This window comes from Octodon degus, unplaced genomic scaffold (assembly GCF_000260255.1).
Source record: "Octodon degus isolate 3935 unplaced genomic scaffold, OctDeg1.0 scaffold00085, whole genome shotgun sequence".
NCBI lineage: Eukaryota > Metazoa > Chordata > Mammalia > Rodentia > Octodontidae > Octodon > Octodon degus.
Window position 1 is genome coordinate 5,570,135 of NW_004524661.1, and position 27,211 is coordinate 5,597,345.

Below are 27,211 nucleotides of genomic sequence, written 5' to 3' on the forward strand. Positions count from 1 at the left end.
CCTTTGATTTTTCAGCACTCTGCTTGGCTACTTCTTAGAACATTCTCTAGGGGCCACTTGTAATAAGAAAGAATTGAGAACCCTCAAGGAAAAACCATCCTTTTTAGATTTCTCCAAAAATTCTTAGACCCTTGGATAGTTCTCTGCATTTCAAAAACTGACCTCACTGGCTATCACAGCATTTTCTCTGTCTCCTGTCACCCAAAGGTATGCCTTCTGATCAGAGACGCCAGCGTGCCCCCAAGGTCAGAGAACGCAGCGGTCCTCAGTAACCACTTATTGACAATGAATGGCTAACTGGCTCTTCTGTGTTCTGTTCCCCTCAGACGCTTAGAACAGAACTCCATCAAATCCATTCCTGCAGGAGCCTTCACCCAATACAAGAAACTGAAGCGCATGTGAGTTCCCCTGGGGACAACTGAGCCCAAATATTTCTGTAGTGCTGATGGTTGGAGGGTGGGAATGGGGGTGGTGTGTGTGTGTGTCAGGAGGGTGGGGATCTGCAAGGTGTAATATATAGGTTTTCCAGCTGACAGACCACTTCTGTTTTGAGATGCAGGATACATTCCTATTATTGGCAGGTAGGGCTCAGAAGCATTGTATGGCACATGAGCTTAGATATGTAGTGCTCAGCACCTCCCATCCACAACAAAATAAAACTACCTGTGGAAGAGATACAGTGGTTCCCCATGTTGCCATGTTTAATGTCTATAGCTATAGAGACACAGACATAGTGAGAGTTTAAAAGACACCCGGGGTGGCCCCACAGCTGTCTGTATGACCATCACAACATCCCTACACTCATGGCTTCTACTCCAGGCTTTGTAGAGAGCTGTGAGCAGAAACAAGCACTACACTGGGGGAGTCTTTATTCAAGCAAGACAGTGGAGGAACACAGGAAATAAAGGTCTGAAATTGATATGTACTATAGAATAAAGCAATAAAAAAAATAGAAGGAGACAGAATACTGGTGAGCTGGCCTTTCAGGTGGGTTTCCCTTGAAAGCCTCTGTGTGTAGGTGGCCTGAATGAAGGGGGAGATGAGAATGAGCTCTTGGGGGCACAGCTCAGACAGTGGGAAGAGCAAGTGAAAGGACTGGAACACTATGTACCTGGTGGTCTCTGTACCAGCAAGGAGGGGGGCAGAAGATGGAAATGGTGTTGGAGGGGTAGGTAGGCCTAAGAATAGATTGTTAGGCCTTTCTATTCTTTCCAAGAGATAAGAAGCCTTGGAGGGTTTAGCTAATAAGGAGTCATGACTCAACTTGGTCTTGGCCATATGACTTGTCTGTGGTCAAACCCATCATCCTGCGGCCCATATCACACCCCTCCCATTATGTCATGTCAACCCTCGTGACACAAACCTGCTGTAACCCTTCACCCTAGCCTGTGACAGCACCACTACGTCATGGCCCCTCACACCTCCACTTGACAGTGTCATAATCCTTCCCTGTCACACTGGAAACTCTGAAGGGAAACAAGTAGGATTCAAGACATGGCCCAGCCATTGCCGTAACAATTGTGAAGATTCTGGAGGGAAAGCCTTTTGCATTTTTTTAGGCCGGGAAACCATTTCTCTAGCCCAGGAATGGAGGTGATATTTTCAATACCATTTGCTTACTTTCTGTGCCCTCCCACTCCCGTCCCACACAGGAAAGACAGAGGGCAGGTGTGTGCATGAACTCCTGCATCTTCCTTCCACCCCAGGCCGGCTCACTGGTTCCCCTCGAATGGGAGGGCCTCCATTAACCAAGGTCTGCTGATTCCTTTTATGTTAAAAATAAACATCCCTGTGAAACAGTGGCATTAGTAGGCTTTACCCTCAGATTTCAGGCAGCCAACTTCCTATCTCCCTGGGAATCCAATGCAAACAAGACTTGGTCCTGGTGCAATTCGAGCAGTGGAAACCACCCTAATGAGGCAGCTCTAAGTGTGGGCTTCTTCCCTCCCTTGGCTGGGTTCCTGCTGGAGGAGCTGTATAAATACAGGCCTTAATATTTAAAACCTTGGGTCATTAATCTCCTGGTGTCCCTGCTTCTCCAGCTTGCTCTCTGTGCACCCTCCCCCATCCATTTTTAAAGCCCAGCTTGATTATGCAGCCATTTAGTAATTTCAGTGACAAATGACAAGTTCAGTCACTGCCCCAACCTATATCTTTTGCATGATGTAAGTTACTGCTCTAATTCTGTGTGAAGTCCAGGTAATTTAGAGCTTGGCTGTGTTTTACCATCCTTTCTCCATCCTATAGGGATTGCCGCGATTGGTGCATTCAAAATTCATAAGACCTTCTCTTGTCGTGACCTGGAAAGAGAATTTAATTTTTGATTACTTCTGATGCTGCCAATATTTATTATGATGCCCTTGCTTCCCCCAAGGGGATGGCAGTAGGGAAAAGAGCCCACTTAAAGTTTTTTGACTAACAGAACTTCGGAAGCCCAGATGGAAGTTTAATGCCTTGGGAAAATTAGAGTCCTAAGCAATAATGGATTTCAAATTCCTAAATGTGAATTTGTCTTAGCTATCCATGATTGCTTTATTCCCAATATTTGACAAAAGAAATTTCTCCCAGGGCTATGTCTGAACTACATCCTGTTCTTATCTCTTCTCTAAAAAATGAATTATCCAGGAATAGACTCTGTCTTTGCCTATTACTAATGGTCACCTTAGTATTAAAAAATAGTCCATTATCTGACCTTGATGGCCTATGCTTGTGATTCCAGCTGTTCAGGGTGCAGAGATAGAAGGATCCCAAGTTCAAGGCCAACTTGGACAACTTAGAAAGACCTTTCCTTAAAACAAAACTTTAGGACCAGGGCTCAGCAACATATGCACCTACCTAGCAAGCATAAGGTCCCAAGTTTGATCCCAAGTACCTAAAAAATTTTAAAAAAAAAAAATTAAAGGCCTGGGGGGTATCTCAGCAGTAGAGCTTTTGGCTACAGTGTGTGAGGCCCTGGACTGAATCATGAATGCACCTACATGCATACATACATACATGTATTCATGCATACATAATCAGTCCCAGATTAAAAAACAAACTGCCATGGAAGTAGAAAAGCCCTTTGGAGGAAGAATAGAAAACACTGGAGATCACTCCAATGCCTGGTTTTATCAGGTTGGTTTTCTAGAGTTGTTAGCTGTGACACCTTGAAGCCAAACCTGGGTTGTTTTGCCAGATGGTGTATAGATTTCTTTTCATTGCTCTTAGATAGAGTGATCTTCCCCAGTTCTAAGACTTCCTAGTATCTTGTACATTCCTATTTAACTCTTACATGCAGTTGAATTTGCTCCCTCAATCTTAAAAACCACCACTCTTGGTCATCCAGGGTACAGCTTCAGGGGACTGAGGTAGGTCTGAGGCTGATCCAACCCTAAACCACTGTAGCCTAAAGTAAGATCCATGGGACCTCTATATGAAAATGTCCAGGAAATTTGTCAGATCTGAAGATTTCCACCCCTTAAACTCCAGACTACCAAGTCAAACTTGCTAGGGATGAGTTGTAGAACACCCTCGGGAGATTTGAGAGTTGTTGATCGGGGTGACCACAGTGTGCAAAGTGAGTTCTAGGACTGCCTCATGGTGAACAGCAAAGGATAGTGTAGAGGTCAGAGGTCAGCTCAGGCCTTCCTGTCCCATGCCACCATGCTGTGTATTCCTTATGGTGAGATAGCAGCAGCTTTGAGCTTAGAGTCCGAAAACTAAGATACCCTCTTGGGACCCGAATGACTCTGTCCAGTCACCTGTGCCTCCAGGTCCTTGGCCTCTCAGGACACTGTCTCCTTCCTGCAGAATTAAGAATTAAGACAAAGAATTCCACATGATCTCACTTACTCATGAGAGCTCATAGAAGCAGAGTAGGGTGGTAGGCCCCAGAGTCTCTGGGAGAGGTGAGAGCCACCCAAACTAGGGAGATGTTGACCAAGGGATAAAACATTTCAGCTAGGCAGGAGAAAGAAATTCAAGAGCTCTGTTGTATGACATGGTGACGCTTGCTAACAACCAGAGGTTGTATTCTTGAAATTGCTGATTGACCATTTTAAATGGTCTCCCTATGAGTAAATCGTGAACACGTAGAGTAATATGTAAGTGAAATAGCTTGGTTTGACCCATCTACAATGAAGGTACATTTCCGAACATCATGTTATAACCATAGGTAGATAGGTAGGTAGGTAGGCAGGCAGGCAGGCAGACAGACAGACAGACAATTTGCAAACCTGGGTGGAAAAGGTAACCTGTAGGGTGCATTCCCAGCTAAACCAATGCTTTGATTTCCAGGCGCCATCATCTTCAAAGCCCTCAGACCTCTCACCTCATGCTATAGCAAAGGCTGAGGCCAAAAGTCTAACTGTGTCCTCACAGATCTGAGGCAGCAGGCTTCCCCACTGGCCACAGGATTCTACTTGCCTGCTAGAGGTTTCAGTACCTTCAAGGGACAATGAGTGACCAGGGGGGAAAAAGAGTCAAAACAGGCCCTCTCCAGAGTCTGATCTGTGCAAATCTTGCTTGCTTGCCCACAATCCTCTTCTAGGCAGCTATACAGAGGGTGAGCAAGATTAGGATAATCCGGGGTATTTGCTTGTTAAGACCCTTATACAAAAACGGAGCGCTGAAGAAAAGCCCAGTGTAAGCTGACGAGTTTGTGAGCTCAATCTGTGGATTTGTTAGAGGCGATCTTGCCAGCTAAAGAGATAAACCAGACGGCTGTGCAGAAGAGGCCCTAACCTGTGAAGTATCTTTCAAATTACAGGCTTTGGGAATGGTGAGGGAAAGGAGCAGAGGTCCAGCCCCAAGGTGGTACCAAGGCCCTTGCCCTTGCCAAGGCAGCGAGATGGAGGGAATAGTCTCAAGAATAATGTTCCTCGTGTGCACTTGGGGCTGGGTGTCTATTCTCACTGGAGGCAACTGCTTACAGCTTGCTTGGTTTTGCTCCCTTCTCAGTATCCACTTGTCTCCTCCTTGTTGACCTGCAAGGACCCTAGCTCTCCCTCTCTAGCAAAAAAAAAAAAAAAAGCAAGGAGACATTGATTTATTTTGTTAAAGAAAAAGAACTGGAGAGGTTTGTTGTCACAGGAAATTGGAGCATCTCTCCTTGGAGTGATGGAAGCCCAAAGGCCAGCCCTAAACTAATGACTCTGAGGGAGAGAATCTCCTCACAGAATGAAGGGCCATTAACAAGAGCCAGTGGCCAGTTCTCAGGGGTCCCTGGAGTGCTGAAAATGCACAGTCCAGGGCTTCTGTCAAGGAGCTGGGTTGAGAGGTTGCTCTGACCCATAAGACCAGGTTAGCCCCCTCATAGCCAGTGATCCTTCTGCCACGTGACACCTTCTCAGACATATTATCTAAAACCCCAGACACTGTCACCTCACTGGACCTACGTCAAAGTGAGGAACATGGGTAGCCAGTGACAAAGCCATATCTCCAAGGTGTCCCTTGAGAATCCTGCGATGTGCTGATGTCATACATCCCGTGGACGTATGGAACCAGACAGAGGTTTAGCTCCCTGCCCCCAAACTCCTTGTAGGTCAGGAAGCAAATTCACCGGGGAGTCACTGACTCAGATCTTCCTGGGAGATAAGTAGGCATTTGCTGAGGCATAAGACAAAAAGGCACTGCTTAAAGGAACCCTGGCCTGAAAGTCTGGTTCCTGTTTGATCTGTGTCACTAACTGATCGATAACTAGACCTATCACAAAGCCCCAAGAGACAGGCTTACCCCTACAAAATGAGACCCACATGTCCTGGAGCGATGGTGCCATGGATGAGTGACCATTGAAACCCAAGCGGAATGGCACCAATTTCATGGCCGTTGTTACCAGGCAGTGGAAATGAATGGTACAGGTGCCTTCTTTTGTGCAAAGAGTAAAAGAATTGCATCATTGATCAATTAATCCTCTCCATTTTGAATACATGCTCTGCTCAATTTGCACGTAGGGGTGGCTATTATCACCTTCAGACTACATTCTCAGACTCTCCCATTAATGTTTTCAGAGATATCAGCAAGAATCAGATATCGGACATAGCTCCAGATGCCTTCCAGGGCCTGAAGTCTCTCACATCGCTGTAAGTGGGGTCTGGATGGGGGAAGGGCACCCACCTATTCCAGAGCGGGCTTCTCAAGGCTTTCTGTTCCCTAACACACATGTGGCAACCTGGTAAAAGAAATGAATATTTCTTCAGGGGAAATTGATCTTGAGGAATATTTCTACAACTCAAATGCATTATTTTTATCGATTAAGTGCCCAGCAGCTCTCCCAGTTATTGGTTTCTAATTCGAATGCATCTTTGCCCCTACCCATGCTCCCTCCCCCATAACCACAGCTGTGCTGTCTCTAGGGAGGACAGAGGCGAGAATGGTAATGTGTGTCTATCGCTGAGAGCCCTTTGCTTCCCAGTTGTATATGTGTCCTTGGCAAAAGAAGAGCTTATTTTCTTCTGCTAATTTTTAGACTTTTTCTCCCAACCAACTTCGTGGCCTTGTCCTAAGAAGACAGAGACTCCATCCTGTTCCCCTCCATTTTTTGATTTGGAAGCCTGTAGGCATCCCACTGGAGCCACCGGGGGCAGCAAGGTGTGCAGTTGGGTTCTGATTTCCCAGGTGGCTCACTAGGGGGCATCCAGAAGTCCTGTGAACATTCTCCAAATGTGCAGAAAAGTGGGGACAGTGGCATCTTCCCCACCTAGCACATTCAGTGATCTTGCTTACCGTGACAGCAATGGTCAGTAGCACTTATTGAGCACTGACTGTGTACCACTGTACTGTTCCAGGAATCTACTGTTTTGTTTTCTCTTATATTTCAGTACTGGGGACTGAACCCAGGGCCTTTGCACTGAGCTACATCCCCCTCCCTTTTTAAATTTTTTTTTTAAATTTTAAAACAAGGCCTCACTCAAAGATGCCCAGGCTGCGCATGAACGTGCAATCCTGCTGCCTAAACCTCTCAGAGTGCTGGGATTACAGGCATATAGTGCCACAGCTGGCTATGTTCTAGGAGTCTCAATGGGTGTAATTCTCACAACAACCTAAACTAGACAAGCTACTAACTCTCTTTGGCAGAGAAAGAAAGTGAGTAACCAAAGCTCCTTATCTGCTTTCGGCCTGCCTGTATTCCTGGTACCTTGAAGTGTACCTAGCATATGACTATTTTAAAATCATGTTAAAAGAAGTAAATGGAACTATCCAAAGCCACCAGTAATAAGTGGGAGAGGCAGCACGTGGACCCACAGCATCTGGCTCCAGAACCTGTGCTCTTAATCTCCATGCTTTGGAAACTCTTGATATAATGTGGAAAGTCAAATGTAAGTAAGCTACAGTAAAGTCTTCATTAATTGATCCTGTTTTAAGTCATCCAGTGGCCAGTTCCCTACATCCAGGCTATGAGACAGCAAGGAAGATGGCAGAGGCAAGCTGGGGACACTTTGCTTCTCTATGTGACCTGTTTGCCTGATGCGTGAAAGGGCAGAGAACAGGGATGCATTCCTTGCCCTGCTCCCTGGCTCCATGCCATTGGGCAGGGGCTGAGGACAGAGAAGTCTCTGATTCAGTTGTTGTCTGATGCCCGCGGAGTAAATTAGTTTCATTTATCAAAAAGAACATCTGGCCGGGATATCAAAGACAGGACTGTGTGTGAGATTAGTGTCTGCTTATTGTGCCTAAGATCACAGGCAAAAAGGGAGAGGGCAACCGCCTGCCACCGTATCCTATCTCTAGCCTTCCACACCTTCCTCTTCCCATCCCCTTTGTCTGCTTTTCCTCCGCTGCAATTTAGGGACAGTCTAAAGACACTGGAATGTGTACAGGAAAAGAAATTCAAAATGTAGTTACCGAACATGAATTTGCCATGCCACCACTCGGTTCTCATATACATATTGAGCATTGCTGAAGGGAACTGCCTCTCACCATGATTTATTCTCCCATCAATTCAGGAGATGCCTATTGTGTACTAAGCAGTGTACACAGTACACAAAGAATGTAGCAGTGAACTAGAAAGACAATGGATCTGAGAGTTGAATATTCACTCATCCAATCCCAGCTCAGAAACGGCCCGTTAGAGAGCTGGAGAGCCTTACCTGATTGATACCTGTTTGTTCATTCATTCATTCATTCATTCAACAGATATTTATTGTGCCAAACATGTTGGATCTTTGACTTTAGGGACCCAGCCATGAGCAAATCCATACTGTCACCATACTCATGGAACCTAAGTTCAAGAGAGTTGTTAGAGTGACATAAAAGTTAAAAATAAATAAATATAAAAATAATGCAAAAATAAATACTTTAAGGGAAAGGAGAAGAGCTAGGAAACATGACAATGTCAAGCCATACAGTTATATGTAGAAGACGGGCAAGGCAATGATCCTGAGCATCTCCAGAAGATTTTTGAATCTAGCAGTTAATTGGAAATATTCTCACCCTGACTAACTATATATACTGATACCTGTGAAATAAGCAACTGCACTGCAGATGGTAATCTGTAATAGTAGTTTCATGCTTGGAGTGCCTGTCATTCTGGTCTTCTGAATACAGGCTGCTTGCCATGACATGCCAGTTGTTGCTATGCTGTCTCTCAGGTAGATGGTTGTTCAAAAAGAAGGGGGTGGTGAATGAAAGCAAGAGACAGGAAAAGGAATATTGTGGAACTGTCCTGCTTCAAGTTTGTATATGGTTAGATTTTTGCACTTATGTGTAAACATAAGTATATAATTCTTTATACCTATTTTTAAAATATATTCTAATTTTTAAATGTTTTTATCATGTTTTGTAGGAACTTAAAGTTCAACATATCAATGCTTGATAAAAATACCTGTTCCATATTACAACTAAGATGTTTGATATGCAGACAGATAGCAAGGTTAAGCTTAACAGCCTAGGTTGTATGGTAATAACAATAAGCTTGTCTTCTGGATGGTTAACAACCTAAGTTTACAGACCAAAATTAAAGAAAAAGGAGGGCTGAAAGATAAGCCAACATTTTGGACCTAGCCTTCCAAGGTCAATTAAGACTCAGGACATATGAGAACTTGTACTGTAATGTCATGGAACTCTGTAGTGTCCCAAATTTTCTGATCAAGAAGATTATGGGGCCAAAGAGGAAAGTGATCAATGACGTAGAGCGTGCCTAAGGAGAGTCACATGGGGAGAAAACATTCTCTCAGGCTTTCACAGAGAGCACATTGGCCAAGCAATGGCCGTGATTCATCCACATGGCTGACACCGACAAAGGTTCTACAATCTTATGTATAGGATCTTAGGATAAATCCTGAGAGGATTTCACTGACCTTATCAGACCCAAAAGCTCCAACTCTTGTTGCATAGGTCCTGCTTTACCTTGGTCTTAACCATCCAGCAGATAAGTATAAAAATGAAATGTAAGAAGTAAAGCTATGCTGTAATGTTGAGTTGTGGGCGACTCAGGTCAACAATTTCTGACATTGCCAGTCAAGCAGAAGACCTAATACTATTATGGGCTACTGGACTCTTTTAGAATATTTTGCTGAGTTCACACACCTATAATATTCAAATAATGGAACTTAACAAAAAAAGGGAATACAGATGAATGTCCATTTTGTATCTGTGTATTCAAAGTGGTTGGGATAGATATATAGTTACATTCTCTTAATGAATAGAGCGATTTGTTCTAATGGTGTTTGTAAATAGGTTATCACGTCCGCATCTAGTACAGCAATTAACCACTAGGAAGAATGTATGCAACGTGTTAATTATTGAAACTGTCCTACCAATTTGATTTGAAACTATCAATAAAATTATGGAGAAAAAAAAAGGCTTTCAACAGTAATGTAAAGCTTAATACTTACTATGCTTTACTTTTAAAGCAGAAATTAAAGGAAAGCATATTCTAAAAAAATAAAAATAAAAAAATACTTTAAAGAAATAATAATAGAGTTAACAGGTGATGAAAAATACTCACAGAAATATCTAGAAGTCTTCCCAAGGAGAAATGTTGGGGCTCAGACTTACAGGAAGATAGTTAAGCCAGGCCCTGGGGTGGAAGTCAGGGAGAATCACATGCTGGCGTCCCTCAGATGGGTGCATGGGCATGTGAGGTGATCCAGGATGCTTGGAGATGCCCCATCTGAGCACTACTGGTGGAATGAGGACCCCCTGTCCCAAGCCTCCCAGCCCTACCAGCTCACCCGCCTCTGCCACACTCAGAATTCTGACATCCACTGAGATGAGCAGACAGTGGCATTACTACATTTGGCACCATGAACAGTGGGACATTAATATGAATTACAAATGTGAGCCTGAGCCATCATGCTGCCTCCTATTTAGTCATTAATTTGTTGAAACATTAATGAAACACACCCGCAGGCAGCTGGAGATGCTTGCTCTTCGCTCCTGGTGGTGTCTGAGATGGGGGATTTGGTTTATCACTCCCATTTACCATTTCTTCATCCTAATATTTTGCCCCCTCAAATGAGTATCACAGCCAGCATTTGTGATCCAAGTGGGAATTCAATAATGCGTTCATTTCATACATGTTAGGGCCCCTAGAGAGGATTTTTAACAAAACCAAACTAACCCAACTTTCTTTAGTACAGTTCCTTGATTGGAGAAAAGACTGGACCCAAGAGACAGCCAGGTCCACTCTGGAGAGAAGCAGAGAGGCCAGAAGCGCCTCACGGTTGCTATGCAGAAAGTCTACAAGGCCCAGGTCCAGAGAGCCACTGGACTCTAGGCCAGGAGCTTTCCTCCCAGGCCTTATACATCCTCGAAGATGAGGCCTATGAAGAGCAGATACAGTTGTGAGGGACAATGTAAGCCTGAAACAGAGAGCAGGGCAAGGGTGTTCTGGGTTCTTGGTCCCCTGGATTTTAAAGCATGAGAAAGGAGAAGGAAATTGAAGATTCTTAGTTCTTCCTGCAAGCCAGTCTTTGACTTAGCAGTCCCTGAGCCATCTGCAGAGGCCCCCGGGCCTCTAGAGCCCTGTCTAGATGGATGATTAAAGGACTAAGCTCAGGAATTCCTAGGATTCAATGGGATATTAAAAAGAAACATTCCGTCGGCTGGGCTCAGCCTGATCAATACCCATCGAAGGCACAGAGCTGGCCAGCCTCCCACATGCTTATTTATTGCTGGAGTTTGAGTCACATTTGTAGCTCAGGGAGGCACTGCCAAGGGGCTGCTGCTTCCTGCTGTGGATGATGCGTTGGGCCAGGCTGCCCGGGAGCCAAGCAGGATGGAGCCCATCTCTCCTGCTTCTGGGACAGCCTGCCCCTCCAGCCCTGGGCTGCCCTTGCCTGACTCTGTCTTATGATGAGGAGAAAGGATGAGGCAGGCCAAGGAAGGAGGTGGCCCAAGATCATGCACCCGGTACTGACAGAGGCAATGACCTCTTCCATGTGTGGGCTCTGGAACCCTCCCATCATGGTGACTACTGTCATCTGCTCTCTTCCAGAGTTCTGTATGGGAACAAGATCACCGAGATCGCCAAGGGGCTGTTTGACGGGCTGGTGTCCCTGCAGCTACTGTGAGTAGTCACCTTGTCACTGTTTGCATCTCTGGGACTGGTTGAAGGTTCTTGCCTGAAAATGTGGACCCAAGCTCTAGAGAGTTCTTTGACATTATGTGCACTACAGGGAAACGGAAACTTCTGGGCTGTCCACCTCTTACCTGCTTTGCCCCTTTTACATGGATGGAGGGCGGGAGAACTGGCAGAGGGAGGCAGAGGTCACTGTACACAGGCCTTCATGGTATGATTCTGAACCCTGGCCCAGGGATAAATCAGGAACGACTGGTTAAGAAAGATGTACCTTTCAAAAGGCTGTGTCTTGCACAAGTGTGCTAAGATTTAGGGACCTCTAATAATCCCAGGCTTAATTCTAACATGAACACGACAACAGAGCTGCTGCTAGAGATCTGACCTTGAAGAAAAATTCCAGGTGGGGTGCAATGATTACAGAGCAGAGCAGCATCAGTCACAGGGTGACTCTATCTGGGCAACATAGGGCTAAGAGGGGAAGTGTTCAATGAATTTAAAGAGTTGTTGCATTGAATTTTAAGCTCTGAGATTATTTATTTACATCTATTTCATTCTGGACATTTGAGCTTAAATGTTTGAAGATATTTGATGTGAAGATGGGAAGAAAAGAATTTAGCTTGTGGTATATTTTAACATTTTATGATGAGGGCAGAGTCAATTCTGGTGCATGATTAAGTAATGTCGGTGTGTGTGTGTGTGTACGCATGTGCATGGGTGCATGCCAGTGCCTACTTATGCATGTCCCCTCTGGGACCATCACAGTTCCCTGTTGACATTAGAAATTGATCTTGAGTATCCTCTGAGCAATGGAGAATGCAGCGGGGCCTCGATTCATGACCTTAATTCTTTCCATGATTCTGGTTGTAACAAAAAAAGAATTAAGGTCAAGAATCGAGGCTCCGCTGTATCGGGTCTCAGAGAGGTGATGACTCGCCTTCCATCACACAGCAAAATAGATGTGGAAGGTTGAGTAGCACTTCTGTGATCTTGTGATTTAGGAGATGTTTGCAGAGGTGCGCATCTGAGTACAGACAGGCCTGTCTGTGTCAATCTGTCTTACTGTTTTAAAATTAACATCAAGTCCCAGGCAGTAAGGAAGAGGCCTCTCTGCCTCCCATGTGCAAGTATGAAGGACCCAGTGCAAATCAAGTCATCTGAAAAAAATAATCTAAAGACAGCAAGATGCAATGGGACAGCCATGGTTGGATTCCTATTTTGTTTAGTGAAATTCTGTATCATTTCTAATGGGTTTTTTTTACTATTTTTTATTCTCTTTTTAAAATATTTTTTAAAATCCTTCAAAAAGCAAAAAATAAAAGAACCCAGTGTAAGTCTGCAGGCTGGGGAGTGCAGCTGGGGCTTCAAATGGAAGGGAAAGGCAGAAACAGAGAGGAAAGGAGATGGGACAACCCAATGCGGTTGGCTCCTGCCACTCTTCTTGAAAAACTAGGACTTTTCTCCAACCTTCACATCTTTACTCGCTACCCTTCTCACGTCCTTTAAGACTCAGCCCTGAACACATTCTTCCCGGATGACACAGTAATGTGAATCATGCTGGGATGAAATGCCCAGCAAGTTTCTGGGCAGCAAATCTATCATAGCAAGAGTCAGGCTTATTTGGTAACACTAAATAAAAGCCAGAGAGACAGAGCACGCTTTCTTTGCATCTCCCTGCCTCTCTCTCCGGGTCTGTTTGGTTCCGTGTGTCTCTGTGTGGACACATTCTTACTCAGAGGTCTTAGCCCTTGGTGAGTCTCTGAGCCAGTGTTTCACAGCGACAGGCTAGGGCTCTACAGGGAGCTGGGAGTTTCACAGATGGCATTCTTTGCTCCTGGCAAAGAAACTGTAAGTTATAACTGCTTCCACAAGGCTGGTTAACTAGAGCCATTAATCCCCTGGAAGAAGAATAACAAAGGCAGCCACGTGGAGGTAGATTGGAGGGTGCTGTGTCCTGCCAGGCTGGCATGGATTCGCTTTTATCATCTGTGTGTTTGTGCCCTTGTACACGCCAAGGAGACATCACATGGGCATTAGTGACTAGTGTTATTGAAGATTCTATAAGGGCATATTTTTAAAGAAAGGAAATGGGCCACACACACATAAAACCAGTAGGATTTGGTCTGGGCTAGGAAGACAGCTCCAGGTGAACTGCACTCACTGGAGCAGATGGAACTGGCAGGCTAGGGGTAATGACAAAGTCCCGCCCTCAGTCAAGACGAGGAGTTGACACAACTCAAGCAGGCTTACTTCCAGAAAGAATTGGCAACTCAGGCTTGAGTAGCCATCATTGGCTTTGACCTGCTGGTGAGCAATTGGAAAGCAGGTCCTGATTAGACTTAATTTAGTGTTCAGCCGGCTATAGATTGGATTTTCTCTGTTAGACTGGAGACGCTCTGATAAGAAATCTCTAATTAGAATAACCTGGTAGTCTGGCTAATTTCCTGTCCTTTGACTCAGAGGCTCTCTATAAGAGGTTTGGCTTTTTTCTTCCTTTTCAATCTCTCAGATGGTTGACCCATCATAAAGCCCAGCTGTCTCTGCCCCACGTATGCTCCTGGATGTTTTCTTTCTGGCATTTGTGGTAGTGCCACTGGTGACAGAGTGGGCGCATTGCAGGTGGTTGTCCTGCCTTTCCCCTTCTGTCTCTGAACTTCTCCACTGTCTGAACATGCTGTCCGGTGTGTGCTTAGCAGGAAGGGTCATGGCACCTTTCCCTGGGGGCCAACCCTCCTAACAGGATATCCCAGGATCTCGCAGAAGCTACAGAGGATCAATCTACAAAGACATGCTCCTGTGATCCCAGGAGATGCCACCAGATGTAATGCCATCTTCTGGAGCCACATGATGTCTACCTCCTTTAGCTCCAGTTCCAAGATCTTACAGTTCAGAGATCCACACATAATTTTCACCTAGCTGGTGCAGGATCTCCTAATTCCACCCTCCACCAAATGCCCTCTCCTGTCACTCGTCACTCATTCGCAGATGATTTCTGTGATGAATGAACCCTTGCTGCACTGTTAGGATTTAGAGCACTCTTTCTTATACTAAACCTCCATCCTAGCTCCTGGGAAACTCAGAAAAGTCAGCTGTCACCTTTGCATGTTTGAAAATAGCGAGTATCTCCCTGTAATCGATCCTGAAGAGGTTCAGTTCCTGCAGCCACTCATTGTAGAAACACACATTCTGTTTTTGTTGCTACCAGCGCTTACTGTTTTTGAGAACTCAGGAGACTCTGTCAGCTTCGCCCCTTAAAACAGGTTGCTAGGAAGTGGATTGTGCACCCATTGGGACAGCAGGACATGTGTTTGGAACTGAAATATCTCACACGAAGGCACCTGGGAAGCCAAGGTTGGAAGCACCCAGCCCATTTCATTCCCTCCATCACTCTCCCCACTCAGGCTCCTGAGCTCCTAGGACAACTGTGGAGGTGGTGACCATCTCCATGGCAGCCAGGAACATCCCCTCTGGTCCCATCTCATAGTTCAGAGCCCACTCTTCCCAAAGCAGAAAGAGCAGTCCACATGTCACTGGGCTCCTGCAGTGAACAGCTGCACGCTATGGCTTACAGCTTCCCCTGGGAATCAGGTCTTCCTGTAGCGCCCACTGATTATACAGTGTACACAGGAAAGTGACTCAGGTGGGGTGGCCATTTGAGGTGGAAGCTTTTAAACCTACTGCAGGAGGTTTTAAAACAAACCAGACTGCCTCCGGGCTGGAGTAAGTTAAGACAACCCAGACACCTGTTGTTCAATTTTCTTGGAAGGCAGACAAAACCGTTAGAGGGGCTCAGAGTTTGCCAAGCAGCATGCCAATTACAGAGCACCGAACAAAACTTCACTCCATATAACTCCCTTTCCCTCACCAGCTGTTTCGCATGAACTACTTACTGCTGCTCCTAATCATGGCTGCTAACATTTATTGCATCACTGGTAGGCGCCAGAACGTGTACTACACAGCTGTATACACAGCATCTCAGCTTGTCTTTGCAATAATGTGTAGGGGAAGGTACTGCAAGGCCTATTTTAAAGAAAGGAAACTAAGGGCTGAGTAAAATGACTGTGGGCACTCAGCACAGAAGTGACTGAGCCAGGATTAGAACCTGGGCTTCCAGGCTCAGAAGCCAATGCCCTTAGCCACAATGCATCCTTCAGGAGACTTCTTCAGACCTGGTCGTGGGAAGATGTGCAGAGCTAGTATAATACAGAGAACAAGAGTTCCTCACTAGCCCAAGGAGAAGGAGCTCATAAAGGGACTCTGAATCAGTTCCTCTGTTACACCTCAGTGTCCATCATGAGCTGCTGCCTTCATGGACCTTCCCCACTCTATGTTAACCCCCATAAATGTGTTCTCTGAACCCTGCAATAGGGGACCCTGGAGCCAGCAGGCTCCTGCTGCAGGAGTTGGAAAGCATAAGCACATTCATGCAAGAATTAGCTGGGGTGGCGTGACCAGAGTTCCCTCTGGCAGCAGGAACAGCATCAATTGGGGGTGCACTCCCAGGCAAAGAGTTCTTTCTCTCAGGAACCTGGCATTGCCTACGGAAATCCCTGGGGAGGCCTAAGTCCTGGGAACCCTAGGTTTGGTCCATGAGTGAATGGTTTGCCCCCTCTTGAAGGACTCATTAATCACCAAGAAGGAAGCTATTAGGGGAGTGACCACCCTAATACCTTGGTGGGAGGGAATGGCTAAGCCACACCATGACAACCCACATCTTATGATCTCCTGATAGCCAGGGATTAGTGCTCCCTCTCTGATCTCAGAGTCTCAGGTGCCTTCTTGTTATTGATTCCTTCAACAACAACAATGAAAAACCTCCTGGCTTCGCTGGGACCCTTCACCCTCTTTGTGTCTCTGGAGTGGAGGAGGTCTTGCTTTGTAGGCAGGCCACCCAGTTACATGCAATGCCATGTCCTCTGTCTCCTTGGCATCAGGAGTCACCATGGCAACAGTACAGCCATGATCAGCAGAGAAGGGATGTTGTCTCTGCCCCTGGGTGGGACTTAGAGAGCTTCTCCTGTGATTGGTTAGCAGCACATGGCCCAAAGCACCCATCTGCAGCCCCGAGAAGACCCTGATTAGGGTCCAGTTTCCTCCATATTGTAACTCTGGGAGCCCCTAGGTTGCTTCCCCTATCCTGCCTTAGTAGGTTCATGATGGCCAAAATAATCCCCATATTTAGTAGGGGAAGGATGAGAACAATGCTCTAAGACAAGAGAGTTGTTATTACATTTAATGGACAAAGAAATTCAGCATGGCAGAGGGTTAATTCTAGAGAAAGGCAAAGGGAGGCGTATTAATGACTGGCTGTCCTGAAGCTTATGGGTCCAGAGCTCCCCTCACCGGAGCTTATGCCCACCTGTGATGGCAGGAAATGCCTCCAGAGACATGCAGATACTTTTTCTTGGTAACAAAGACCATTATGATCTATTCTTTAATAATCCTTCTCCCACTGGAGGAACTGGAGAAAGGGCTATGCCAGAAGATGGGTACTATCTTTCTTCTTCCATGTGTCTCTATTTGAGTGTTTAGAAGACAGAAACTGATTCCTAGGCTTGTTTTAGGACAAGGATTTCCTTGTCCTAAAAGCTGCGCTCCTGACAGGAACCTGGGTGAGGTTCTTGTCTACTCCAGAATCTTTCGTGGAAGAACTCTGCCCCTTGAGAAAAAGATCTTCTGAACTCTTCTTTAGTACCAGTTTTCTGGAAAGACCTTGTACTCTGGACTTCAGAATGTGTTTTTGTCATTTTCAGACAAACACCCTAGGAGGAGGAACAAAAAGAGGTGTCATCTGTAGCCCCGTGGCCAGGTATATAAATGCTACCCAGAAGAGAGCTCTGGGCCACTCAATCAGCATGTGAAGCGCTAGAGTTGCCAAGGTGATTTTAATGAAGTTGAGCATCAACTTGGCTCCAGGTGTTTGTGTTTTCCAAACTCTAGGAGAACCTCAACGAGGATAGTATGCAATCAAGGGAAGTAGCTGAAGATGAGGACACAGTGATCCGTGGCCCTACTGGCCTTCATAGGGAGACTGGTCATGCTGGGCCCTTTGTACAAATGAGAGTGGACTCTTTGTCCTCCAGTGGCCTCTCTTCCCATGCCTCTGGACCATGAATGAAAGAAGCTGCAAGATGCCGTGAGTGATGACAATTCCTGAGCCTTTTCTGGTCAGGGCAGGCCAGGCCTTAGCAGAACATGGGTCACGCGAGCCCTTCCTAGCCTAGGTTCAGGTGCTCCATTCCCCCAGCTCAAGTTCATGCCCAGTGACATCTGTTTCCTGCCCTGCTTTCCCTGAAGGCAGTGCTCCTAGAAGGGATGATCTTTCTGAAGCATCACGGTGTTGGGTAGTCAACAGGCTGAGTGCTAATGCTAATACCCTTGACACAGAACATATGTGGAAGCTAAAGGTGCTTGGAGCAGAGTGGGAGGCGGTACAACTCAGAACAAACGTGTGGAAATACATTTAGAGATGACACGTAGATACGCCCCTTCTCCAATGCACCACTCCCCTTCAGCTACTCTGAGGGGAGTGCAGCTCTTCGTGTTTTGTGTTATTGTAAAATCAGCACGAGTTGACGAAAGCAGTTACACACACAGGGCCTTCACTTCCCTCCACAGTGTTAGAAGCCTCCCAAAATCTTTAGTGAGAAGGAGCTGGGTGTCAGGAAATAAAGTCTGTGGGCTAAGACAGCATAGATATTAACTTGCCACTTACATACAGGCTGAGGAACTCTATGCCAAGTTGTTTAAGCTGTCTGGCTCCAGAAGTATCATTTGTCACATAGGGACAGCATTTCCTGTGTAAGGCTGTAGAACAGTCAAGGAACTTAACATTTGGAAGGCGTAGGTACCTGGCCAGTGCCCAGCCGCAGAGGGGTTTAGCGTGTATTACCTGTTCCCCTTGCCTGATCCTCTTTGTATTCATATGACCTCCTTTGGGAGGTGGGCCTGGGACAGATGGTCCCAGAAGACACACAGCTCTGCTGACAGGAGAGGTGGTTGGGAGCATGATAGGCCCCAGCCCCCAGCTCCCTGGGTGCAGCCACAGCTCAGGCAGATGACTCCCTGGGGTATCAGAGTTTTCGTTTTGAATACCTCATAGCTGTAGAATGATGTAAGCCAGAATATTCCACCATATGGGAAGCGTGCTATTTCCTCTGCCTCTCTGTTTTCTCCTGGCCTTCCCAGAGTACAGAAAAATGCAGGGTGAAGTGAGCAGGACCGGGTGCACCCATGCAAATGTGGTACACCCAGTAAGGAGCTTGCCACTTCGTACCATGACACTTTGATGAATACCCCTACCCGAAATGCCTTCCTAAGAGCTAACAGGGCTTCTCATACCTCCGTACTCCTGGGAGCTGAGCAGGGTCTTCCTAACCCAACCACATTTTTTTTTTGATGCAGGGTCAGGGTCTCACTATACAGTTCAGACACAAAGTGATACTCCAGTCTCAGCCTCCCTAGTACTAGGACCATAGGCATGTGCTACCATGCCCGGTTCTGAGATCAGCATGGCATGAGGTACTGGGGATCAAACTTGGGACCTTGTGCTTGCCAGGCAGGTACTTATGCCACCGAGCTATATCCCCAGCCCCCAACCACACCTTCTACCACCTGAAGCATACCTAGGTACATCACAAGGCAAAAAAAAAAAAAAAAAAAAAAAAAAAAACTACTCCCCAGATACAGGGAACAGGGAAAAAGGAATATATAGAGATTATAGATGCTGGATGAAAAGCAAGTTCTGAAATCAAGGGGGCTGGAGTTTCCCTTACTGCTGGGTGACCTTGACCAAGTCTGTCACCACTGTGGTGCTCAGTTTCCTTGTAAGAAAAATAAGGATCATCACAGCACGGCCACAAGGGTTCAGTGAGGCAGCTCAGGGGAAGTGCTGAGGAACGTGCATGGCATGGGACCTTCTACCCAGAGGTGGCCTCTAGTACTGACTGTTATTTCACACAGCAGTTACACCAGTGCTCCTCAAGGGGAGAAGACCCAGGACAGATGATGCATCCTGAAGTTCACCAAAGAGGGAGACTCATCCTTTCTAGTCAAATAGGGAGGCCTATGTTAAAATCTTTTTTTAAGAAAACTCCTAAGCCCCGTTTCAACTACAGGTTGAACATCCCTGATCCAAAAGCAGAAGCACTCCAGAGTGTGAACCCTCTTGAACACTGATGTGACGCTATGGGTGGAAAATTCCACAGCTGACTTCCTCTGGCAAGTGACAATGAAACTGTAGGTGCACTAAAAACATGGGATAAGACTGTCTTCAGACTATGTGTATATGGTATAGATGAGCCATAAATGAATGTCATATTTAGTCCTGCGTCCCACTCACAAATATCTCATTTTGTAGGAGGTGTGATTGGAAAATATGGTGAATGTTTACCTTTTTAACAATTTCTTCAGCACTCAGAAGGCTGAGGCAGGAGGATCATTATGAGTTTGAGACCAGCCTGGGCTACAAAGTGAGTTCAAAGCCTACCTGAAATTAATAGCAAGACCCTGTCTCCAAAAAAAAGTTATTACAGTAAAAGACACATTGCCGAAACAGCCTCAGAATGATCCCCCTCATTTCTAACACATTGAGCCTATCATTCTTGCTAGTTGCTGTAGTTTGGGAAGAACTTGTTTTGTGTTTAGTTTCTCTGTCATGGCTGCTTCCCCGTCCTGAATGAATCTAAAACATTCACCTTTTTTGTGGTCATTTCGATTTGGGGGAAGAGGCCGAAGTTGCAGGTTGCAGCCCACTAAATGAGGGGGCTGACACACGAGCTTGCCTTTCCAGTGGCTGTCGCTTGGCCGCAGCGGTCTCCACATTTGAATCACACCTCCTGAAGACACTCCCAAAAGAGAACTTCCAGAACTGCTTCAGAAAGTGGCAAGAACGATGAGATAAATGTGTCCCAAGGAAAGGGGAGGATTAGGAGGGAGATTCATGGAAATCTCTTTTTACTGTAATAATTTTTTTAAAATTTAAACATTCACTGTATATTTTGCTCACCCTTAGGCAATATATGCAAATGCTCCAGAATCTCAAAAAACCTGAAATCCCAAAAACATATGGTCCCAAGCATTTCGGATAAGGGATAGTCAACCTGTAATTGTTTTGGTGGAACCAGTGATTAAACTCAGGCCCTTGCGCTTGCCAGGCAAGTGCTTATTCTACTGAGCCATCTCCCTGGCCCCCATATATTGCTTTAAAAAAAAAAACTCCCAGCTCTCACCTGTAGACCAGATAGCTCCGAGCTCCTTCCATGGAAGGAATAGCTGACATCCGTCTTCCCAAGATAGAGAGGGTGAAGGAGCAAGATGTTAGATCTTGCTGATGCTGGGAATCAGTGAGGCTCTCCTCAGCATCTCATTCTCCACAAGCAGCTCAACTTTACCTCTCTCTATACCCATGTATTTTGCCTGAAGAGGTGAACAGCCTGGGAGAGGGCGAGTGGCCAAGAGACTGTGCCCTCTTCTGCTTTCTTTGGCTCCCTGCTCCCTGCGCTCTGTGCCCTGCGCTCTGCGCCTAGTAGTTCTGCAGCCAGGTTGTCTTGAAGCCCCGTATCTCTGCTCTAACATCTGAGAGCCCCAGGACTGGTGGGAAACAGAAACACCTGGAAGAGAAAAGGAGGCTCCTTATAGGCCTGGTAGGTAAGGGCTTCTAAGGCCGCGTTCCATTGGAAAGCGCCGTGAAGAGGAGTCTGCGCTGCTGTTCTTCTCTCCTTGTTGCTGTCTTCCTTAGCCAGTATCCTTGGCCATCCTCTTTGTCCTCCTTGTCCCCACAAGCTGGGTTCTGAAGGGGCTCCTAAATCCAGGCCAAGTTCTCAAATTTAAATTCCTGTTCAGGCAAAGAAGGTAAACTAGAGTAGTGAAGGATACACAGTAACAGGTAGAGAAAAATGTGTGCCCAAACAAGGCTATGTTCCACCTGAAGGGTGCGGCCACTCCCTAACTGCCTCCTGTGCTCTCACTTTTGGGAGGAAACATTTTTCTTTACAAGAAAAAATAGAAATCTTGGAGGGATGTGTGTGTGTGTTATGCAATATATCATCCTTTAAAACACAGAGAAGGTTGTGTTTTCGTAGAGTTGAAATTTGGTCCAAAACGGGGTGTCCTCAGGCCGTCCGATAAGCAGAGCAGGCCTCTTTAATGAACAGTTCAATATCTATCTCCCTGCAAGATGATGTACTCAAAGGGTTTGAAGAAAAGCCTTTATTACTCATTTTTTAAAAAGCAAAACAAAAACATGCTATGTTTGACAAACCCATTCCTGACCTGTTTGCTTGGCCCTCTTGGGTCTTCTGACTTTTCTCTCTGCCTCTGCTCTCCAACATCCTCCTTCAAATGCCCCCAGAGTAGAATGACCTTGACTATAATTTAATACAGAGAGGACAAGAAATTCTTGGGGGGAAATGCTGCAAAAGGGCTAGACAGGTGGGTGGGGTAGACAAGGATTCCTAGAGAAGAAACTGAACCCTCTAGAGACCCACATTACCATAAGGACTTCCATGGTGCTCCCAGGAAGTGACCTTGAACAAGCCCATCAGACTCCGAGCTTCCATTTCCTCACCTGTAACCAGTGAGAGCGGCACTGCCCATCTGCCCGGGTTATTTCAAGAATAATAGGATGTCGAGAAAGCACTTTGGAAAACAAAGAGAGTATTCTAGCAACGTGAGCTGTTTTCCAGTGTGAGGCAGGAGGACATCTGTGTGGACCCCAGGGACCTTGCCCATTATTAGCCAGATTAAACAGGCAGTTCTTCTTCCGCTTGTCACTGCCAACAGCTGCTGCTTCCATGCAGGGTACACAGGGGACCACTGCGAGGACAGAACCCACAGCAGAGGAGAGGTGGCATGATGCTTTAGCACCCCTGGGCAGCCCACCATCGCCGGCTCTGGTGCTCCTGGGTTCTGCCGCCGAGAGATTCCTGAGGCAGGGCAGCCCATTGCAGAGCTGAGCTCATGGGTCACTCTCCACCTTGAAAAGCAACGTTTTCAGAAGTCAGCATCTTTGCTCTTCCGGGTCAATAACCCCCACACACACTTTCATTCTAGAGGGTGAAGAATGATTTTACTCTACTTTCAAGAACATAACTAGTCAGTCTAGGATTGGAAAAGAAAATTCTTAGCACCCATATTTGCTTGCCTCAGTTGCTCCATTCTGAAAAACTGTCCTAGGACCCTCATGGCATCTGCTAGACCAGTGCTTCAGCTCAAAATCAGTTTCCTATGGCACTGCCGAGAGGTGACGGGGAAGACCTAAAGGGCTTAAAAGCACAGCAGAATAGCTCCATGGTGGATGGGACAGCTGATGAGGGCATCAGTGCCACATTAGGGGAGGGAGCCCTCCTCCGTGTGGTGTATGGAATGGGCTGTCTTAAAGAATCAGCAATAGGCATAAAGGGACAAACAGATTTCATTTGTGCCATCACAGAGCTGACGTTCTTGTGCAAGAGGCCGATGGTAAAAAAGAAAATAGCCTTAAATCACAAGGTGAGGAAGGTTCCTGGGAAGGAAACAAACAGCAGCAGTAACAGGCAGTCCTGGGGCTGGGCTGGGTCCTACTGAGACGAGGTGAGCCGAGCAAGCCTCTCAGCAGAAGCAGGGTTTGCAGAGGACAGGAGGAGAAGCTGACCTTGCTGAAAGAAGGCAAAGAGGGGGTTCAGAGGCCCTGACAAGGGCCACCAAGGGGTGGGTTTCTGAGGAAGGGAATGGCCGCTGGTAGAACAGGGGGCTGTGAGCGCAGTGAGATTGCGTACAGAGCATAGGGCCAAGGTGTCATCCTAGGAGGCTGCCCGTCCTCTGTGTGTGTGTGTGTGTAAGAAAGAATCCGTGCGTGTGCACACACACCTACTTTTCTCTGAGAGGATGCCCTATAACTTTTATCAGATTGCCAATGACATCAGTGATCCAAAAGAGTTCTCTAAATCAAAATTGCTCTTGGTAAATCAACTAAAGCTTTGAAACAATTGTGCAAAGTGATTTCTCCTTTTTTTCCTTTTGGCTCCTGCAAGCTCAGAATCCTAAAACAGACAGTGCAGCACACAAGCTGGCATACCAAGGCTTCCTCAGTGCCTGCGGGTGCTCAAGAAGGCTGTAGGTGATAGGCGCATGCAGCAGTGTCCATGGTGACAGGCAGTGGGAAGCCCAAAGGTGCTCAGAGTTCAGATGGGCACAGAAATGTCTCCTTCCATACTGCAGCAGGAGCTCACGGCTGCAAAGCAAAGTACTGCCAGCTCTGCAGCCACGGCCGCTGCTGCACGCACGGCCCCTTCTCTGCTGGTAATTACCAGGATGGTGGACTCACCCAGCTCTGCTCTGCTTGCAGCCTCCTCAATGCCAACAAGATCAACTGCTTGCGCGTGAATACCTTCCAGGACCTGCAGAACCTCAACTTGCTCTCCCTGTATGACAACAAGCTGCAGACCATCAGCAAGGGGCTCTTTGCCCCTCTGCAGTCCATCCAGACGCTGTGAGTACGCCACCCGGGGAAGCCAGACACCTCAGGTTCCCAGCCACATGAACACCTAGATGCAGACACACTGAGCATGTGCCCAAGGAGAGCGTGCAGGGAAAACACACTGATAGGAAGTGGCCCAACATGCCTGTGAGCATGTGGGCGGGGCTCAACACCACCTACCTGCCCTCTTTTAAAACTTTAACTCTCACGTGACCCCATGTGATCAGGTGCTATTTTTATCTCAGTTTCTATGTGAGCTTGTATGTGAGGAAATGTACAGAGAGACAAAGGCACTTACTGAAGGTCACTCAGCTAGCGAGAAGTGGGATTTCGGTCCAAGCACAACCACTACCGCTCCTGTGGTCTGAGTAGGCTGCCTTTCTGCCAATAACCTATTCCCGGACCTTGACACATCTGCAAAACCAAGCCGCAGACAGGCACCCTGGGAATACTTCAGCTTCTTCTTGGGGAAGTATTTTCTCACGCCCACTATGGCAGATGTGTGTTAAGTATTGTGAAAAATAGATGACATCCAAGCGCAGCTCCTCTTAACCCATCTTAAGCTTAGACCCAAAGCCTAGATCAGGAGCCTGGAATTTTCTAGATACCTTATGAATCACCTGGTGCTTTTGCCCCTGTAGCCAGAGCCTGGAAGCAAAACAGAGCAAGAGCAGCCGCTGCCGTACCGGTGTTGCAACCCACGTGCTAAGCTCTCTGTTCAGTGCTTTGCAGAGCTTTTCTTCCTGAGCCAGAGACCCAAGGCCCATGATGCTATTGGGCTGAGGAGAATAACAACAATACCCACTGCTATATACAGAACAGCCACCATATGCCAGTTGCTGAGCCAGCTGCTTTGTGCGCCTGGTGTCACTGAGCTTAGAGAAATAGAAAGCATTTTACCCTAAGTGTAAACCCTAAAGCGCATGACTTGTTTGGCCCATCAGAACTGGTGTGGGTGAGAGTAGAGATGGTCATGGTGGGCCCTGCCCCAAGCAGGGAGAGCTGGGGAGCCTGCTTCCCCGCACCAGATGCTGGCTGCATCTGTGCCTGTCCTTGGCAGCCAGCCAGCAGTAGGCCCTCTTTGAGTCCTGTCTGAAAGGTACACCCTCAGGCCTCTTGGGGGGCACGAGGGAGGGTGCCCTACACTGGGCTGTCAGGGCCCGGCGCCAGGCAGCGTGGTGGTGGTGGAAGGAGGCACCCGGGGTCACTCCTAATTAACAGCCTGTCCCTCTTGCAGCCACTTAGCTCAAAACCCGTTTGTGTGTGACTGCCACTTGAAGTGGCTGGCTGACTACCTCCAGGACAACCCCATCGAGACAAGCGGGGCCCGCTGCAGCAGCCCACGCAGGCTGGCCAACAAGCGCATCAGCCAGATCAAGAGCAAGAAGTTCCGCTGCTCAGGTAATCAGGTTACAGGGGCTGGGCCCCGCTGTCTGACTCAGAAAACAGCAGCCCGAGAGGCCAGTAATCCAATCTGGAGGACAGTGAGCGCCGTAATGGCTCCTGGGGAGCATCTTTGCAAATTAAATTGGGGAAATTCAGTTAGCCCTGCAGAAAACCAATTACCTTATAGATTTAAAATAACACGCACACACACATATACACACATACACCTCTCTCTCTCTCTCTCTCTCTCTCTCTCTCTCTCTCTCTCTCTCTCTCCTCTCTCTCAAAGCATGGGGGATGGGGAGACAGAACCCAGGTAGCAGATTAACCTGGGTTATAGGCAGAAATTAGGAGACCAGGCAGAGTCTTTGTACAAATGCCCTTGAAAAGAGGCAAGGATTTATTTTTTCATTTCCAAAGCATGTCCCCTAAATGGCAGCTAGAGAAATAAATGTAGCAGGGCCAAGCTACAGGCACTAGAGTAATCTGAGTCCCCCAAAAAACAGCCCTGGGACCACAGTGCATACGAGGTTTCACAGACAGCATCACCGGCTCCTCCAGCCAGATGGGCTGCACTCTGACAATAGCAGGTAGCTGGGAGTCTGGGAAGAAGCAAGGCTTGTTCTCCTGTGACCAGGCTGTCTCTAGAAACCTTCCTCACTGCATCTGGGAAAGACATGGGCTAAATGGCAAGGAAATTCTCAGCCGGTCTCCCGAGGAGAGACTTCCTGACTGCTAGCTACGAGAACAGGCAGTTACAAATTGCCGTCATAAGTGTTCCTTCCTACTAGAAAAGTCACCGAGCTGCACCGTGCTCCCAGTGGTAAGAGATGAATAGCATAAGGTGCTAAGATTGGCCAGACCCAACCCTCACAATCTGGATCTCAGCAGGAGCGGAGCTGCTTGCCCTACCCGAGAGCGTATTCTGTGAGTGAGGTTTCCCCAGGAGCGTGCAGCGTGGGCACTGATCCCCTGGACGGGACCAGCAGGCAGACTGCTGCTCCTTGCACCGTGTCCTTAAGTCAGATTCTCCAGTCAGTGTCTCAAGGATGATGATCTTTAGCTATTTTGTTTCATTTTATTTTAGACTATTTTAGCAGAAGCAAATATCCTCAAGATGGCTTACTCACAGGGAATTGGGGCACTTTGCCTTCCCCAAATAGTGATGTTGAATAAGATGGTGATCTGTCACCTCGGCAGAGCAGTGTGCTGAATGTTTCTAGTTTGGCTTCCACTTCCAGTAACCCTTCAAGGTCAGCAGGAAAGGGAGCTGAGGGCTCCAAGCAAAGGTGCACCCCAAGTCACAGTGGCCAAATGGTGGGGGCTGGGCCAGCCCCCGGATCTACCTGCTCCTCAGCACCCTAACACTCACATACCTCACAGCATCGGGAAGGGAGCGTGTAGGAAGGCCTGCTTGGCTGGTTCTCACCCTAGTCTCATGCCTACCTCCATCCCTGGACTTTTTTCTTAGCTTCCTTTCTGGGCCCAGCAGTATCTCTGGGAAGAAAATCTCTGAGCACAAGCTGTATCACAGGGCCACACTCGTCCTTTCACAGGCCCCCTTCTCGTAACCATTAACAGCCTTATTCCATCCACCCAGGGCTGAGTTTGTTAGCGTGGTCAGTTTGTAAAACCCAAGAAAGGGGGCAGTAAGAGTCAGGTGAAGACAAGACACCATCTGCCAACTGTGACCATGAGGCTCACAGGTGTCCTGCCCGTATCTCACCTCTCAGACTGGTGTCAAGGCCCCGAGTGTCAGGGCAAGGATGCATCAACCTAGGGGCCGAGGACTGGCATTTCTGTGGAACGCAGTCTTGGCAGTGGCCTAGGAGTCACTGTGGACTTGGTTTGGCAGCAGCGAGGTAGGAATG

The 27,211-nt window shown here is 47.1% G+C and overlaps 1 protein-coding gene across 1 annotated transcript in view; it reads left to right on the forward strand.

Annotated features, from left to right (window-relative positions):
- Positions 1-27,211, forward strand: part of Slit3 (slit guidance ligand 3) — a 621,317-nt gene that overhangs the window by 492,783 nt on the left and 101,323 nt on the right. The window contains exons 10-14 of the mRNA XM_004637040.1: positions 327-398; positions 5,988-6,059; positions 11,417-11,488; positions 23,823-23,966; positions 25,192-25,355. Coding sequence (XP_004637097.1) covers positions 327-398; positions 5,988-6,059; positions 11,417-11,488; positions 23,823-23,966; positions 25,192-25,355 — 524 coding nt within the window. The remainder of the gene's footprint in view (positions 1-326; positions 399-5,987; positions 6,060-11,416; positions 11,489-23,822; positions 23,967-25,191; positions 25,356-27,211) is intronic.